General features: G+C 36.0%; 1 protein-coding gene across 3 annotated transcripts in view; it reads left to right on the forward strand.

Annotated features, from left to right (window-relative positions):
* SNTG2 (syntrophin gamma 2) overlaps positions 1 to 18729 on the forward strand; it is a 296093-nt gene that overhangs the window by 211174 nt on the left and 66190 nt on the right. For all 3 annotated transcript variants that reach the window (XM_062572982.1, XM_062572983.1, XM_062572984.1), the window contains 2 exons: positions 1880 to 2009; positions 10865 to 10903. In XM_062572982.1, coding sequence (XP_062428966.1) covers positions 1880 to 2009; positions 10865 to 10903 — 169 coding nt within the window. The remainder of the gene's footprint in view (positions 1 to 1879; positions 2010 to 10864; positions 10904 to 18729) is intronic.

Consider the following 18729-nt stretch of genomic DNA (forward strand, 5'->3'; position numbering starts at 1 on the left):
ATGTGACAACTGGAGTTGCAGTATCATCTGAAGTATTGCCAGCATCATGCTTTCAAATGATAAAAGATTAGATTTTATAATAAAACCTGTTTTGTTTTATTTTGTTTTCTTGATTGCCTAATGTATTAGTTGTTAGCCTAAGAGTTTATTTATGTGATCATTCATCAGCCATTTGTATAACTGTGTCACTTGAGTAGGGTATTCACATTGCATTCATTTATGTATCTACTCTGGATGAGTTAGAATTCTAGACATACTATGGGTTCAGTGGAGAGCATGTACTAGTTCCTATTTCACTTAAGCATGATATTTAAATTTAATTTAATTTTTAACAATTAACATTGATATTTAAATTTGATGTCTAGAGTAGGTTGTGAATGGCTTAACCTCATGGCAGCAGATTCGGTCTTTTTCCTTGCTCCACTGTCTATCAGTACATAGATGATAACATACATAGATGAACATTCCCATCTCAAAGGTGTGTGTGTGTGTGTATACATATGTGTATAAATATGTGTGTGTGTGTGTATGCATATATGTTTATAGGGATACTGTCTTCTGAATATTGTATTTGATGGGAATTTTATAATACCATTTTTAGGAAATACATAGATTTGAGTTTTCGTGTACACTGTCAAACTCCCTATGAATGGCAAATTTTAGGTTAATATTTTTTTTCTGTAAGTCATGAGTAAAATGCCTTGTAATGTCCATATGTCACTCTGAATGCTCATTTTGACATATATTATAAACTAAACATTACTAGACTTTACCTTAGATCAGAGCATCTCAGGGAAATCCTACAGCTTCTCGAGTCAGTATCTTATTTTGTTCTAGGTTAGTTCTGAAAAGAAACCAGTATAACATATAAGGATAAATAATCTGCTCTACAAATACAGCAGATAGCTGCAATATTTTCCAAATGATATACAAAAGAAATTACACAATCTTTTAATTATTTGTACTCGTCTTTTATAGTAGTATTTGAGTAAAATCTAATTTTCATGACAGTCATGGGCACTGAAATTGTCTATGGAGCTTTCTGAAGTTCCATTGCAGAAAATATTGCATGTCACATATTTAAAAGATATCTAAACCACTGCACTTCCATGCCTTTTCTGTTGTTCCTACCAAAAGTTTTAATAGTTAAAAATACGTAATGATACCGCATTTCAGCATCCAGATGTGTGGGATTTCAGAGATACATGGATGGTGCTTAACTTACTACGAGTAGTGAGGAAAATGCTGGCAGAATCTGATTAGCAGATGAAGATTTGCAGAGTAAAGTTGTTATATAACAGATACATAAAAAGTAAATAAATGCAATTAGAAATTAGCATGTGTAGATGCTATTATGAAAAAGAGAAGATTTTAAGTACATTTTGCAGATTTTCCGGGTCATAAAGGAGTTTAAAGGAAGCATTGCTTAGAATTTTACATAGAAAATTTTAGGAATTTAACAAACTAAAACAAGGGAAGTCAGTTCTTATTTAAACATTCTTAGTAAATGAAGCCAAAATGAAAGAAATGCAGAAAAAATCATTTTGGTTTCAAGATTTTTTTATAGTTATTCAAAAAAATCTAATGCATATATCCTTAGTATGCTACACTAATTTCAGTAATTATAAACATATATTTATACTCTAGCAAATAAATTATCAAGGCATATAGATACTGGTAAAGAGAAGGTATTTATTGCATGTATTGCTGCTGATACTGCCCATTATTATCTTTCTTTCTGTTGCCTTTCCTTTGCTTTGTAAAGTCAAACCCCCAAATTTGTCAAGAATTGTAAAGATCACTTGAACACTGAAAAATACTGGGCAGTTTCAGAAAACTGACATATCTTCCTTTATGGATATATTTCTTCTTACTGCAGATCTAATGCATTTGAAGTGCTGGCACTCGATGGAATTAGTACTGGGATACTTCAGTTTTATACAGCCCAGGAGAGTGCTGACTGGCTGAGAGCAATATCAACTAACATCAGTGATTTGACACTTCAAAATGTATGTTACTTTCTGCATATTTTTGTCTATGCTGTTTTAGAATTATTTCTAATTTTCCAACAGCAGAAAATAATTCACATTTAAGACACAGGATATAAAACAAATGTGCATGTACTGGGAGGAAAAGGAGAAAGGAAAGAGAAGAGACACAGTTTCTGGTAAATCAAAACTGTCCTGAAATTTTCAAGACTTGCAGTATTATTGTAAAAAGAGAGCAGTAGAAGTTCAGGTTGCCTTTATCAGATTAAAGATTCTTTTAAGGCAAAATATTGACCCTTTCTAGTTATTTCACAGAGCTTTGGATAGGGCCAACTATATCACTTTTACATTCTCAGAATTAGTGTGCTTCAAACATAGTTTCAGAAATTAGTATTTGTTGATATTTGAAGTAGGCATGTGGAAATTTTGTAACCAATATGAAGTGTGATTTATAAGGACTCATTGGGATGCAGTATTTTTACTTCTCTAACTTCTCTAGGAACTGGTTTATTTAAAGTCTGTCTTTTTGCCTACAGGTGTAAAGGTGTTTATGCCAGTGTAAATTATTCCTGTAAATTCAAAAGTGGCATTTATTATTGAAAACAGAGGTACTAAATAAACCCTAGAGAAACAGAAAATCATTATTTGGACAACAGGTTATTGTTCCAAGAAAGAACAACTGGAAACTATTGAAGATTCTGGAATGAAATACAAAGTCAAATAGGCAACGTGATAATATACACTAACGACAATATATACTAGTCTTTATGAGCTGGTAGAAATCAATTATGAAAAAAATACAAGCACAGTTTGCCCTGAGAGAATTATCTGGGCAGATTTTTAGTCTTTTTCATTAGATTAGTTAAAACTGAAATGTCTGCTATAAACCAAGATCTGGTAGCATAAATGTCTTTAATTTGTACTCCTGGTTAATTTATGCTTAGTTATTCAGATTATATTTTATAGAATTTGTATCAGGTTTGGTCAATCTTTGATCAGACTAGACAATGATTTGATTTTTGGTCTTCAAAAGTTACTTGGAATCATATATTTGATCACAATGGTTCTTCTATTAAATTAATTCTTTTTTAAAAATCTGAAATTATTTAAGGAGGTATTTGACAAAATCAATATATTTGCTCATGATATATCCTTTATAAATATTACTATCTAGTCATTACTTAGTAAGTTACCTTACTTCGAGGTTATTGTTTCTATTTGATAATTCTAGAAAAATAATATATATTATTCAAGGATGTTCATAATTGCCTGCTATGTGAATAGTGGAAAGAAGTTTCCTGTAATATTTTTAGAGCAATTCCATTTTCTAGTTCCTAATCAAATTCTCTTACTTTTTAAAAAATTCCCATGAGTTAAAGCTACTCCAAGTATGTAGCTGAATACGAGACTAAAAAGTAGCTATAAATACAAACAGGGTATTTATTAATGTATTTTATTACTGTTAGGACTATAGTCTGTTTCTTTGGAATGCAAATGTCTGTGGTAGCATGTGTCTTGATGTAATATCTTGCAAACTTTTACTGAAATTGCATTCCAGCTTCCACAGTATTTTGTGTCTTGTGTCTGCATCTTGTGTGTTCCTCTGTGGGAGAGTTTGATCAAGCCTTGTTAACAGCAGTGATAAATTCACATGTTCTAGGCCAGAACAGTGGCCTGTAGAAAGTAATCTCTATACAGATCATATTAGAAGTAAGTAAAATCTTTACTTGGATTTAGTGCTTAACAGACTGTGACAGATGTGCAGCCTTTGGAACAACTGAACAGGTCTGGCCACGGTACAATTTTAACTAGTTAACTAATCATCAGAACAACAGATGTAAAAGTCAGTGAGAAACCATTTTATTGCAAACATTTTTTAAGATCAGGAATGTGAGGCTAAAATGCAATTTCAGTAAAAGTTTGCAGTAAAAGAAGGCTCCCTGACCCTGGGAGGGCAAAAGAGTTATTTCATATCCACAGTGCCTAGGGCAAGGCCTTTATATTAGACTTTTTGAAAATGCATTCGGAATACTTTTTATTACGTTATTATCATCTCACAAATACCAGTATTTTTCTTCGATCATCTAGTGAAGTTAGGTTATGTATCCGTAATTTCTCAGACTCTCAGACTTTTTTCATGTATTTACCTTTCTTTAGTCCTATAAAATTTCAACCATTCTCTGGAAGACCCTGAAGGTAATCAGGATTCAGAGATTGAGGTTAGGGTTAAGGACTAGGGTTCAGCTAATTTCCTAACTTCTCAAGGGTTAATTTCATGAGTTCATGTGAACACTGAGTTCATTGGCTTCCCTAAATATTTAACCTATTCATTTTCTATTCTGTCTTATACTGTTGTGTCTGTAGATAAATTAATTCTGTTGTATACATGACCACAATGGACTTTGTTACTAAGACTATGGGCATCACGAATTTCAGCCTTTTCGCCTGATCATTATTAAATATTTATGCCATACTTTCTATTGCTCACTTTTACTTCTATACATTTTGAGATTTTCTATGTTTATCTGTATACTTTATTTTAGCAATTCTTCCTGCACCACAGTAATTCTTACTTTACCTATACCTCTCTGTGCCTCTGCTGTATACATTTTTGTCATACATATTTGCATACCATTTGAATAATTTCTTTTTGACTTTAATTCTTAAAGAGCTCCTAATATTCACCTGATGGAGGGGTATTGTATTCTTACAATGCACCATATCTTTCCTGCATCATAGTCCTTTGCCACTTTGCCCTTTCAGCAGTTGGCAGCTCTGCTAGATCCTCTGCTGATGCCAGATGACAATCCTAACGTAGGCAATACAAAAATAACTCTGCCACGAGCTGACACTTCTGCTAATGTCAGACTATTCTTTTGAAGTACTGAAACATCTAACTTTATGCAAAGGCAAGCTCTCGGGATCAAGTGAGGTAGGAGTCATCTTTCAATAGCGAAGATGTGAGGCATTGTCACTGCCTAAGGATGCTACCGCTGAATGTTAGTATAACTAGAAAGTGTTACTCTGTAGATGAGAAATAGTGATTCTGGTGTTAGCCTGGAGACAGTTAGTTCTTTGAGAAGCACAGGGCATATGGCAACATGGAAAAAGATGTAAGAATGTCTTTTCAGCCTGCCTTCTTGATATTTGCCTTGTATGCTGAGCTAGGAAAACCTCTTAGTAACTGTCATCTTTACAAGTAATAGAGATTTTTGCTAAAGATCCATGACCCATTATTCACCATTCTGTCCATACTCTTGGTTTTTGCATACTTTTCTACCAAAGAGAAACTTCCCTATCCTCTTCCTTTATGATTCAGTCCTCAGCCTCCTCACTGTGCTCCAAGATCTTCACATTTACCTTTTAGAGGAGAAAGAAAACAGAGATGAGTAAGCACCTCCCATCTGTTTTTTCTTGCAGCTTTTTTCTCACAGAAGGAGGTACAGTTAAAGACACTGAGGGAAGAAAAGGAACAGAAACTGGCAGTGAAACTGCCGTAATGAATCAAAAAGCATAGGCAGCCATTTGATCCGCATGTGATTTCACTACTACTGTTTGATTTGTTTAATTAGAGGGTTCTTTGCAGGGCAAGTGACAGTGCTGTGCAGGAGATGTTTTTAGGAGACAGTTCGTTGGAATAATTTAGAACCTTCTGTTGCACACTGTTTGGATAGCTATACATTAAACATTTTTAACTTGTGTCATGAGCTTTAATTATTTTCTTTCACACGTAACACCAAACATTGATATAGACATGATAGGTAGAACACCTGAAGTTGATGTTACCAGTTCATTTGCATCATAGAAACTTATTTCTTATATTGATAGCTATCTCAAGGTTTTCTCTTTTATTCAGTGTGTTCTGAAGGTGTTATATTTTTCAAATTTACTAACAAATTTAATAAATGAGCAGTTCATAAGCAGATAAGGAATAGAAAGATGCTGTTGTTCCATTTTAACTATTATTATGATCTTTTAAAATCATTCTAACAGCCAATAGGAGGATGGTAGAAACTAGGATATTAATCCTAAATCATACATATGCATATATATATATGTATATGCATGCATATATCATATATATGCTTTTGACAGCTGATTTAATTTCCGTGTGTTGTAGGGCTCAAACATTTTCTTTTATGCTTACATGTACATATATATCTAAAACAATGGAGTGAAATTACGGTTTGAGTAGGAAGAGGCTTATGAAATATGAGCTTTGAAAATTTAAATGAAAAAGAAAGAGTAGGTCTTTGTTTCTTTACAAACCAATACGTGAGGTGCATGTAGATCAAAATAAAATCCATTGTGTGTCCGTAACCCATAGGAAGCGGTATACAAATCTTATCACTCAATGGTTCTATTGCTGTCTAGGGGGTAGTACCACAAGACAATATATATTTTCTGCTGCTTCTTTTTGTTTTTAAACTAAAGAATTCCCATTTGGAAGTACCTCAGATCAAACCACTGGGATTATAAAGGGCAGTCAGTAAGGGTAGGAATCATGTCACCTAAATTTAGCCAATCAAGTAGGATCCTCTTTACTGTGTGAGAAGAGAAATAGACAGTTGTGAAGATCCTCGTATGATATATTAAATGTGTAGCTTACTATCTTACTATCAATTTGATATATTTAATGGATAACTTTTGTTTTGAATTGCTAAAGTTAAGTGAGATAAATCCCAGCCTCAGAGGTATTTAGGTGTAAACACAGTTCTGAATCACGGTAGCCCCATTGTCTTTCTGCCCCCTGCAGATAACTATACATTCATTTAAAACATAATATAGTAATTACTATTGTTTAATAGTTCTAGTTGTCTGACACAGCCACTGCACTCTTTGCAGATTCAGATTTTTGGTTTTAGTCCCCCTGCTGTCCCAAACAGTCCTATTACTGTACTGCTATGCTGAAAAGTCATGCATTCCCAACAAGGTGTAGCAAATTCCATTTATATTCCTGCCACAAGGCACCAGCTGTGGAAAGTGAGAACATAGGTTTCCCACTATATATAGGGAACATGCAGTGCTGTGCAATGTGGAGAATACATACGTCCTTCTCCTCAGTCCAGTGACACAGGGGTATAATGTGATGTAGAAGGAGCCCCTTTTATGTCAGGGCTGCAACCATCCCTGCTTTGTATAGAGAATGAGTTAAGGCTATGCAGTGAATAGGAGTGGAATCCAAAGCATTCTTCCTAATTGTCCTTACCAACTGGAAGTGATGCTGTTCATGAGGCTACTCTTCACATTACTCTTTGCTCATTCTCCAGAGAATCTGCATGGTCAGTCTCACACACAGTTTCACAGATACTTCTGAACTTAGTGATGTAAGAAGTCAGATAACAGAATTTCTACCTTTTATAAAGAGAATTTAAAGTAGTTTGATTTATCAGGAAAGCAGGGTGAAAGGAGATATGATCACTGCTTATTCTATTTTTTTGTACTGTATTATATTACAGTGATCCTATAATTTATTGTGCCTTGGTCACCGGCAAGGAAATAATATTTTCTGTGTGCGTGACTGTTTCTGAGTAGTTACTTATGTATATTTTTCTCTGAAGCACTGGAGAATGGCTGGGGCTGAAGATAGGCAGGGTGTGATGGTATTTCTGGTGATGTTAAAGTATTTCAGGTGCATTTTTGCTATGTCTTCTCAAAAGCTCAAGATTAAGTCTACTGGCAATCCCCCAAAACAGACTGGTGAGGACTGCTTCCTTCTGTAACACTAGGCTTGTCACCAGTTTGTAGCACACAAGTTACAAACAAGGTTTCTTGGGTTCCCACTGGTTTATTCCTGGCAAGGCCTTGAGAGTGCCAACAACCTCTGACACCTCCCACCTGCTCCCAGGGATTTAACCACGTGTGCTCAAGGCCAATGCTGACATCGTGCAGCTGTGCCGCCGGGGATGAGGCTACTGTGAGAAGTCCTGTGGGAGAGAGCTGGCAGAAGCCTTGCTGGGTGGTCCCCCTTTTCTTGGAAGCTGCATGTCAGGAACACTCATCCTTGGTCTTTGCCTGAGCTACAGTGCAGATGTCTGTGTCTGCAGGGCTGTGACCTGCCTCTGTGTGATGGCCCCACTCATCCTCTGGGGTGGCAGGGAAATGGTGCAGATCACAGCAGGGTCCCTCCAAGGGGCTGGCAGACCCTCCCTGCACACCACCAGGTGCCTCAGCAGGGTGACAGCCAGGCTTGGCAGCTGTCTCAGGCTCCCAGCAGGTCAGCTTTGGCCACCTCATCACCCAGGGCCTGCACAGTTCAAATACACAATTCAGTTCAAATGAGTTGCAAAACGAGTTGGGGAGAAAAAACCCTTATGGCCCACTATGGATTGGGGATGACTAACAAGTTCTTAGAGCCCTGGGGCCTTTGCATCATCCTCCGTGTACATATTCAAGGCCCTTACTGTCATCCTTCATTCCTCCATGTTGCATTTTATTCTAGGATGATTTTGTTGAAGATGGTTCTATACAGACTAAGATTTGTTATTGCTATCAATTAGCTACAAATATGTATTTATATATTGTTTACATTGCATTACATTACATTACACCGCACAACTGCATTTTGCTTAAATAAAAAATAAATAAAAAAATAAAAGTCTCATGTTCTTCGGAAAATTGTTGTGGCTAACCAAGCTGTAGCAAAGCTCCAGACATCCCAGGATCACAAGACAGGTCCAGACAAAGTGCAACAAGACCTGAGGCTAGTGGTGTTAGCATGATGCAAGGCCTGTTGGCTTCTTACAGGCATGCTCTGCTTAGAATCATAGAATCAGTAAGGTTGGAAGGGACCTCTGGAGATCATCTAGTCCAACCTCCCCGCTCAGCAGGGTCACCTAGAGCATGTTAAATAGGGCTGAATCCAGGTGGGCCTTGAAGATCCCCAGAGAAGGAGACTCCACAACCTCTCTGGGCAACCTGTGCCAGTGCTCCGTCACTCTCACAATGAAGAAATTCCCCCTCACAGTCAGGCGGAACTTCCTGTGCTTCAATTTCTGCCCATTGCCTCTTGTCCTGTCATACTGGACAACTGAAAAGAGTTTGTCCCCGTCCCCTTGACACCCTCCCTTCAGGTACTTGTACACATTGGTAAGATCCCCCCTCAGTCTTCTCTTCCCCAGGCTGAAGAGGCCCAGCTCTCACAGCCGTTCCTCAGAGGGCAGATGCTCCAGCCCTCTGATCATCTTCATAGCCCTACGCTGGACTCTCTGCAGTAGCTCTGGGTCTCTCTTGTCCTGGGGAGCCCAGAACTGGACACAGGACTCGAGATGAGGCCTCCCCAGGGCTGAGTAGAGGGACAGGATCACCTCCCTCAACCTGCTGGCAACACTCTTCCTAATGTAGCCCAGGAGACCATTGGCCTTCTTGGCCACAAGGGCACATTGCTGGCTCATGGTCAACTTGTCATCCACCAGCACTCCCAGGTCCTTCTCTGCAGAGCTGCTCTCCAGAAGGTCTGCCCCCAGCTTGTACTGGTGCCTAGGGTTATTTTTCCCCCCCTAGGTGCAGGACCCTGCACTTGCCCTTGTTGAACCTCAGGAGGTTCCTCTCCACTCAACTCTCCAGCCTGTCCAGGTCTCTCTGTATGGCAGCACAGCCCTCTGGTGTGTCAACCACTCCTCCCAGCTTGATATCATCCGCAAACTTGCTGAGGAGGCACTCTGTCCCCTCATCCAGGTCATTGATAAAGAAGTTGAACAGGATGGGAGCCAGCACTGAGCCCTGGGGGACACCACTAGCCACAGGCCTCCAACTAGAGTCAGAGCAACAGATCATTACCCTCTGAGCTCTGCCTTTCAGCCAGTTCTCAATCTACCTCGCTGTGTACTCATCAGGCTCACATTTCCTGGCCTTGCCTAGGAGGATGTTATGGGAGACAGAGTCAAAAGCCTTGCTGAAGTCAAGGTATACAACATCCACTGCTCTGCTCTCATCTACTCAGCCAGTCATTCCATCTTCTGAGGTTTACCTGCAGATTTCATCTTGCAGATCTCCCACTCTCACTAGGATACTGGTGATTTCTTCTTCTCTTTTCTAGTGAATGTATCTTTTCCTGTGTGTAATTGTAGCTTTTGGTCTGTTATCACAAGCTTCTTATCACAAGCTATATATATATATGTATATATATAAAAGGAGAAATGCTTTCTGATGATAAGATTGTTTGGAAGGACTCATCAGATATGTGACTGTTTGCAGGTTCTGTTCCTACAGATAGGGGAGTCTTTCCTTGTAGTTATTCAATCTTTAAATGTCTAAATCCTATATCTTAAGTTCTCTGTTGTTAATATTTCACTTTAAGAAGGGTTTCACTTTAAAGAAGGGTTTGTCAGGGCTTGTTCACCAGTCTTCTATGCCAATTATGACTGACTGTCAAAGAAAAGCCAAAATCAGCACACCTCTTCATTGACTAAACAGTTAGCAAAAAGAAAGAACTGTAACTTTTGATTGAACAAAGCAAATTGTAAACAGAATTCCCTTCATCTGTCTTATATGCTGTGTCCTTCAGTTCAGAAAGTGCTTAAGCACGTGCTAATTTACAGATCTCCTTAAACAATTGTGAACTAGATCTAAATGATATTATCTACAGTAAGTATAATATTTTCACAGAGGCAGAGTAAAACTCAAAAAGCGTATTCTTTATGAAGGATTTCCTGAAAGCTCTGATGAAAGATTTCCTGTCTTTTGAGTCCTTTGTTTTCTAGGATTAGTATAATTATAATCTAGTATTTCTGCACTGAAAATATATAATTTCTTATAAGCTGAATTTTGAAGTACTAACACTAGTGTGCATTAACTGTGTCAATGATAATTGCCTCATAGTAACTCTTAGCATCAGAATATTAATAACTGAGTATTCTTCTATCTCTGTTCTATAGATGAAAATGGCAAATAAATGCTGTTCTCCCTCAGACCAGGTAAGACTTTAATAGTATTATCCAAATACATACATCACTATCAGAATAAAACTTATTAATTTTTCTAATTCTTGTCATTGCTTTAAGTTGTAAAATTTGCAGAGCTTACATACAAACATTTAGTCAGTTCACAGATTCTAAAACCACATTTACAAAATCTGTTTTAAATTCCGAAATGTCATAGTTAACACAGCAGATTTTCACTAATCAACAGTAATGTTTAGAATCTCCTGTTGTAGATTTAACAATAAATAAATAAATAAATAAAATTTAAAAAGAAGGCTGTATCACTGGATTAGATGGAGCCATGATCTAAGTGCAAGGGAGAGACAGTTTAACTTACAAATATGCCTTGGAAAATGTAATGTATGCTTGCATGCCTGTAGCTGCAGCGATAGTCTGACAAATTGATATAACTTTATATCTACCTCACATTATTATGCACAGATTGCCCAGAAATATATTGCAAATATGGTCTCCTTTTGATGTGTCATGCTGTGCAGACTCCATGCTGCAGTGACCATTTGTCTGGGGTTTTTGGAGTTTAGGGAGCCGAATGTGATGTTGCTGCACCTCCAGCTAGCCAAGTATTCTGAAGACTCAGTGAATTTACTGCACTGGAAAGCCTTCTTACTTACTGTGGCATTGTAAAATTTTGAGGTGTTTTTTTTTTCTTTTTTTCCATTTACTTTGTAAAATATTTTTTTTCTTTTTCCAGGCTAATTCTATAATTCTGGGAAATAAATTGAATCATAAAACTAATCATAAAACTATAATAAAACTAATGAGATTCACATTTATTTGCTATTTTTACATCAATCTGATGTTGAACATTACTCAGGAAAAAAGAGCCCAATCCTTGTCTGTTTCCAAGAGTGCAGTGTTTGCAGATTACAAAAATGAAAATTAGTCAGGTTGTCTTTTACTGCTTACTACTTTCCTATTGAAATTTATTATAGAATTTTACTACAGAATTAAAAGCCTGAGTCTAAAAGTATTTTATACGGACATCAAATAAATGTTTAATATGTTTGTTATTAATTAGATAGATGTATATCCTGTCATGTGTCACTATTTTGTTATCTTATCTGAAAAATGTACTTGGATATTTATAGACTAGAAGAACTTCTAGAAGTTCTTAAAAATATCTAACCATTTGCATTTTCTTACCCAGGAACCTGATCTATTTTGTTATACTAGTGTCTGCATTTTGTAGGGGGGGAAGAAGTTCACCTGAAGAACTACTCTAATACTATTCATAGTAAATGCCCCAAAGTTATCCCTAAAACAAATTAAATACCTATTTAAGAAGAAAGCATTTAATTATTACTTCTCATTAATAATCAAACTTATATGAAAAAGGTGATTATGAATGGTTGGGGGAAAGGTATTGAATTTGGATATATGTTGTTGGATGAATTTGCTACTACAAGTACTTTGGTAACTGTTTTCATAACATCTGAATCACGTTTTAAATTTAATTATATATTTAATTATCTATAACTTAAAGAAATTAAGAATAATGATAAATGAGAATTGCTCCCTGTAATTGCTTACCTTCCTGCTGTATGGTATAACTATTAGTGTAATTAATAATAATTTCCAAAATATATTTAATGTTCTTGGGACTCTCATTTTTTTGGAGCTGCAGGGGTACTGAAATAAAAGAAATGCCATATTTGCTATACTGTAGCATTCACATGAAAAACTGAAAATGGATTTCCAACTTCTATTTTATTAAAGACAGAAGTAATTGACATTAAAATATCTGCTCATAAGTTCTTTCTTAAATTAAGCACGAGAATATTAGAAGAGCTCTTTGTTGGCACAGTTAGCTTGAAAAGTCCTGTTTAAAGGCTTTGGCTCAAGATGCTGAGTTATAAGGTGAATGAAGATGCTACAAGAATGAGCTTTTTTGTATTAATAGATGACTTTTCAAATGATCGATTCTATTCTTTTAAATTTTGTTCATCTCAATTTTTGTACATGTATTGTGATACTTTAAAAAAAGGAAGGAGTAGTCTTCCTCAATTTGTAAATAAATATTTATGTAAATAAATATACAACCCAACATTAGATGCCTAATTTGATTTCCGAAGTTAACAAGCTAGTCTCTATAAACTATCCATTTAGTCAGGGCAGAAAAATATTCTTTTCTAGAGTGTTATTCAAAGAGGAACTTCATATCAATCAGTGTTTTAAATGATCCTATTCTTCTGCTTTGACTATACTGGGGTCCTAAGAAGGCCCCCAGGAGCCTCTTAATTTATCATCTAAGGTAGGTGCCTAAAGTTAAGCAGTACAAATCCATCACCCTCCAGAATATGAAAGGAATGAAAGATGCAATTAGAATGTAAATTTCTGGAATGGCAAATTTAAGGCAAGACTGATGTCACTTACATTATGTGTATACAAAGCTGAATTGCTCTTGTTAATGTAATTGATTTAAAAGACAGAGAAAAGATAATCTGGAGGTAATTTGAAGAGCTTCCTTAAGTAAATTTTGTGATAGTTGCAGATTTATCCTTCCTTTTGAGTACAGGCATTCCTCAGAAATTAAATAGAGCCTTTGAGTTTCATTATTGTATTGGTTGCCATGAGTTTTCCTCATTGCCTTCAGAATCCAAACTAATCTTTCAAAAAGGAGTGAGCTCAGATCAGGACTGGTTCCATTTTTCATAGGTCTGTAATATACTAGGATTTGGAGTCAACAAATAGAAAATTATTGTACTAAACCTGTGTTTCTTGCTTTTCTTTCACGTTGTTCCAGACTGATTTAATGTAAATATTATTCTGAACAAGGTTAATTGCATGGACATTTATCTAAGCAAACTGTAGAGTGAAGTGATGGAACTAATGGTTTCCTGATCTAAAACAGCTGTATTTCTGGGTCTCATTGCCCAAAGAAGACATTAGACAAAGAGTTTGCACTTTGGCATACTTATAAGAGCCAAAGTTAGGAAGAGGTAGTAGCAGAGGTAGTGGTAGCAACAACTGTAATTATTATGACTATAATATTAAATTAAACAGTACAAGGTCATCAAGCTAATTGCCATAGTCTGGCCACATTCATACTGTTAACGTCTCTTCTCATCCTTTGGATGAGAAGATTTAAACTGGGAAGCATTTAAACTATTGGAATTTCATTTTGCCAATGCTTAAATCCCAAACTGTTCTTGGGAATTTTTTGTAGAGTGTAGAGTGTTAGTCATCCCAGACCATGTCATGCTAGTTAGTCTCTGACAAGGACTAATTATAAAAATTTGACAGGTATACAAATAAGTACCACTGCTGAAGCCCTGACACTGAATGTAACCTGTGTAGACCTCAGATGATTGGAGGCATGAGGCATCTAGGCATTGGGTACTTTTAGAGCAGATTGGTACCATGCAAGGAGACAGGGAGATTGAGCTAGGTTTTACATTACTGTATTGAGTGTGGAGGATGTTTACAACTGCCGTTGTCCAAACATCGTAACTTTTGATTCTGCTCGATGTAATTTGTTACAGTGCTCTAGAGACTTGAAAGAATTTAATTCTGTTATCAATAAACAGTTAGATTTGTGACTCAATTCTCAAAAAGATACGCACCACTGAATTGCTGCGTACTTTTTATGAAACAGTAAATTAGGTGATTCTCTTCATACAGAAAAAATACTTGCAAGGTTGTTGGTTTTTAAGACTATATGAGCATTTACCATCCACCCCTAAGCAATACCTTTTCTTCTCAGTATAATTAGGAAAACGTTCATTGAATATTAATCAATACTATGTATAATTTTACTTTATATATTATAAAACAAATGTTCGATTTTTCCTACAATGTTTCTTTCCTTGTTTATTTTGATTTTTTGCAGTTACAGGAAAAGATGAACCCTCTCCCTGTCATTGTTTGCATACACACACACACACACACACACACACACACGCAATTTGCTCTTTTGTATTGATTGTATGGATTTCAGTATTTATAACAGTCAGTAATTTAGAGCATGAGGGGGATTTCATGAATTTGGAGCCTTGCTTTAGTTGTGTCTTTTACCAGACTTATACATGATGGTGCCTCAGGTATTCTCATCTGCAGCCCTGTACTTGAGAAACTTCCACTATATTATACCTCTAGAGGAAATCATATAGAAATTAAATTCTAGATACAATGATTATAAAAGAAGAGCATGTACCCAAACGGACACAGATTAAGATGTAACTATTAAGAGATATATAGGTAACAAATAATTACCCTGTAAATTCATTAATAGCAAGAAGACAACAAAGGAAATTATTTATCTCTACTCAGTTTATCAGAAATAAGCCTTCACTAAAAAGGTGCAACGGATGGTTATTGCAAGTAATACTAGCAAAATATGGCAAGATCTCAGATTACAAAATTCAGGAAAGTTTTAGTGGTACTTATGCTTTCAGTGCCTTCTGATGTGAAAGAATGGTCAAAGTAATGTCAGAGCTGTTATCAAGATACCTCAGAGGATTTATGACTGCCAGCTGACAGATCGAAAAACTAGGAAAGGGTGAATAGTGTCTGTTACTAGAAAGAAAGAGAAATTGGAGAAATAGAGACTAGTCAATAAACTTCAAACTCTAGAAAGAAATCTGAAATAAATAAGCAGAATATTTGTATACATCTGAAAGATAACAAGCGGATGAGTGGCAGCCATGAAGGATTTGTCAAGAATAAGTAATGAATATCTAATCTATTTTCCTTCTGTGGTAGGATAACTCATCTTGTGGATGGGTGAGAAGCAGCTGCTGTATCTTGACTTCAGTAAAGCTTTTGACAGTTCTTGACATGATAGTATTGTAAACAAATTTTGTCCAGATTTCCTCATACAAGCTTTTTTGGGTAATCTGAGAAGAGGGGTAGATGGTTCACTTTTAAAGCTAAATGATATATCGATGAAGTCCTGAAGAGGTCTTTCACAGATCCGATTCACTTGAATATTTTCCTTACGATGTGTGTATGTGTAGTGTATGTGTACTAGTTCAGTGCACTAGTACTAGTATGTGTACTAGTTTTGTAAACATGAAGCTGTAAAAGACAACATTAGATGTAAGAATGATTTTGGCATATTGAGTCTGAAAAACAGAATGGAAGCCAGTTATGGTACAGTGCATAAGCAAGAATAATCAACAAATATTTTTGAGAGGCTGTGGGAACAAATGTGTTGTTTTTGGAACACAGCTGTGTTCCAAAACATGTTTGGAGACCTAAACTCTGTTGGGTAGTTCAGTCCATCCTCCACTGCCTTACTAACATTAGGGAGGGCATCATAGTGCTACTGACTGCAGAAGCCAATCAGACACACATGGTGTCATCAGGAAAAAAAAGAAAAAGAAAAAAAAACTTGTTATTATACCAGATTGTGGTAGTCAGGCACAGGGCTGATTAGCAGGGACTCCCCAAAAGTCCCGGTTACATGGTTTACCTTACATTCCCTTTTATCCCTTTTTCTCCCTTCCAAATAAACAACCCGCACACTTTTTAGTCTTTTCTAATTGGTCCCTATTTTTCTCATTTTTACATTTTGGGGGATTATTTTGGCCTTAGTCACTAATCCTCCACACCCTCAGTAAGCTGGCACCTCTCTTTCTTCTGATATTCTTCACCCAACAGGAGTTCCTGATGTTTTCTTGTCATATATTTTGCCTGCCAGCTTATTCCATTATAGTTTTACTAGCATGGTAGTGCTAGCCTGGAGTTGGCCAGCCACTTTTTCTTGTACATTGTGTGCAACGTCGAGCAGTTTCTCACGTTGTTACTTTGTCAGTTTAATCTCAGACCAGAGCTGCATATTATAACTGCAATGTCTCTGTGACTTTTGATAAAGAGGCAAGCATGCTGGGCTATATGTTACGTATAGGTGAGTGTACTCCGCAAAATACGCAAAATGCAAAGTGTTCCATCTAATTTTGGGCACTATGCTGCAGAAAAGATTTTGACCAGAAGTCTTCAGAAATGGTAACTTGATGTTGCGGAGTGGAAGAAAATAAATGTTCTTCTGTAGTTGATCAGAGTATGACATGTGGAAAGAAGCAAGATACTACACAAACTACATGTTACGATGCATGGAATTTTTGCTCCAGTTGCGGACTGAAGGAGTTTCTATTTCCTATACTTGAAGGATGAAGCAATATGAGCCTTTAATCATAGAATCATAGAATAAGTAAGGTTGGGAGGGACCTCTGGAGATCATCTAGTCCAACCTCCTTGCTCAGCAGGGTCAGCTAGAGCATGTTAGACAGGGTCACATCCAGGCAGGCCTTGAAGATCTCCATAGAAGGAGACTCCATAACCTCTCTGGGCAACCCGTTCCAGTGCTCCGTCACTCTCACAGGGAAGAAATTCCTGGAGAGGGCAAAAAGACTCTTAAATTGTAATTACAGCACAGATGACTCATATTAGACATGAGGAAAGACTTAATCTCTGGTAAAGCTGATAAAGTGCTGGAATAGACTGTTGGAAAAAATTATGGAGTCTTCATTACTGGAGGTCCTTAAGAGGTTAAAAAAACATCTTTTAGAAATAAAATAAGTATCATGGGTCAGGACCCATGCATTTCAGAGAGGTTTTTAAACAATTTCTCAGAAGCCTCTTTCCCTCTCTGTTTTGGATGATTATGTGAACCTAATTCTGAATAAGGAACTTTTTCAAGAATGAAGGGTTTTCCCACTGTTCTTCATAGCAGAATTGCTGTCTTGGACATGCCGTGAACTCTGGCTTCATGCTGCAGATTCAAACATTGCACATACTCTTATAAGATGATTTTATCTTTTTTCATTTTCTTAAACTAGATAAATATATATATTATAATATATTATATATAATATACTATATTATATAATATATAATTATATATAATTATTTATATGTATATAATTGTATTTATAATATATATTTATTATTATAATTATATTATAAAATAGTATGTTCTATATATATCATATCCTGATAAATCTAGTTTCTCCAAACTATTAGTCTGCAAAATTTTGATTCATGTAGACAGTAGTTTTAGGACTTACTCATATAGAAACAGAGCAGGACTAACTCCTTTGAACATAGTTCAACCTCTTAAAGATAGAATTTAAATTTTCCTTTGTAATTGTTCTTACTTTGTTTATACAGGAGGTCAGTTACGCAGTTCTTAATGAAATTCTTTTGATCTGATTCAGAGATTTTTCTAGGACCTCAACATTTTCACTGAAAATAAAATTTATTGTAACAAATAAGTACTACTTCAAAGCACTTAAACAGTTGAACCTCTAATCATGTAATAATTATGTAATTCCTCTGATGTAAATAACTATTACTATTATACTGATATCGAAGATGAAAGAACTGTAGATAGTAAGGTTAAGAAATTTGTCAAACTTGATGGAACAAATCAATACATTCTGATTATCCTTGTTGTATTTCTGAACATATCTCAAAAATCTCACTGTACCTCCTAAAACAAATACAGAATCACGATGTGTCGTGGCATTTGTATGTTCCATTTTTCTCTCTTTAGAATGGAAAATATTTGTGTTAATGAAATAGTTTGTATTAGTTTACTCTTTTAAAGTCAGAAGACTGAAACATTTGATTCTAGAAACTAGAAACTTTATCAGCTGGGTTTATGGTTTCTCTGACAGCGACTGGAACAATGTAGTTCTGTTTTTCGTGAAAAATCATTTTCTCTGATTAAGCTATGTTCCTAGTAATTTCATTGAGCTTCCATAAGCTCTTACAATATAAAAAATTGTTAATAATTGATCTTTATTCTCTGTTTCTGTACCATTCAGACCTCTCCCTACTCTCTTTTCAATTTCTGC

The sequence above is a fragment of the Rhea pennata genome, chromosome 3 (genome assembly GCF_028389875.1).
Source record: "Rhea pennata isolate bPtePen1 chromosome 3, bPtePen1.pri, whole genome shotgun sequence".
NCBI lineage: Eukaryota > Metazoa > Chordata > Aves > Rheiformes > Rheidae > Rhea > Rhea pennata.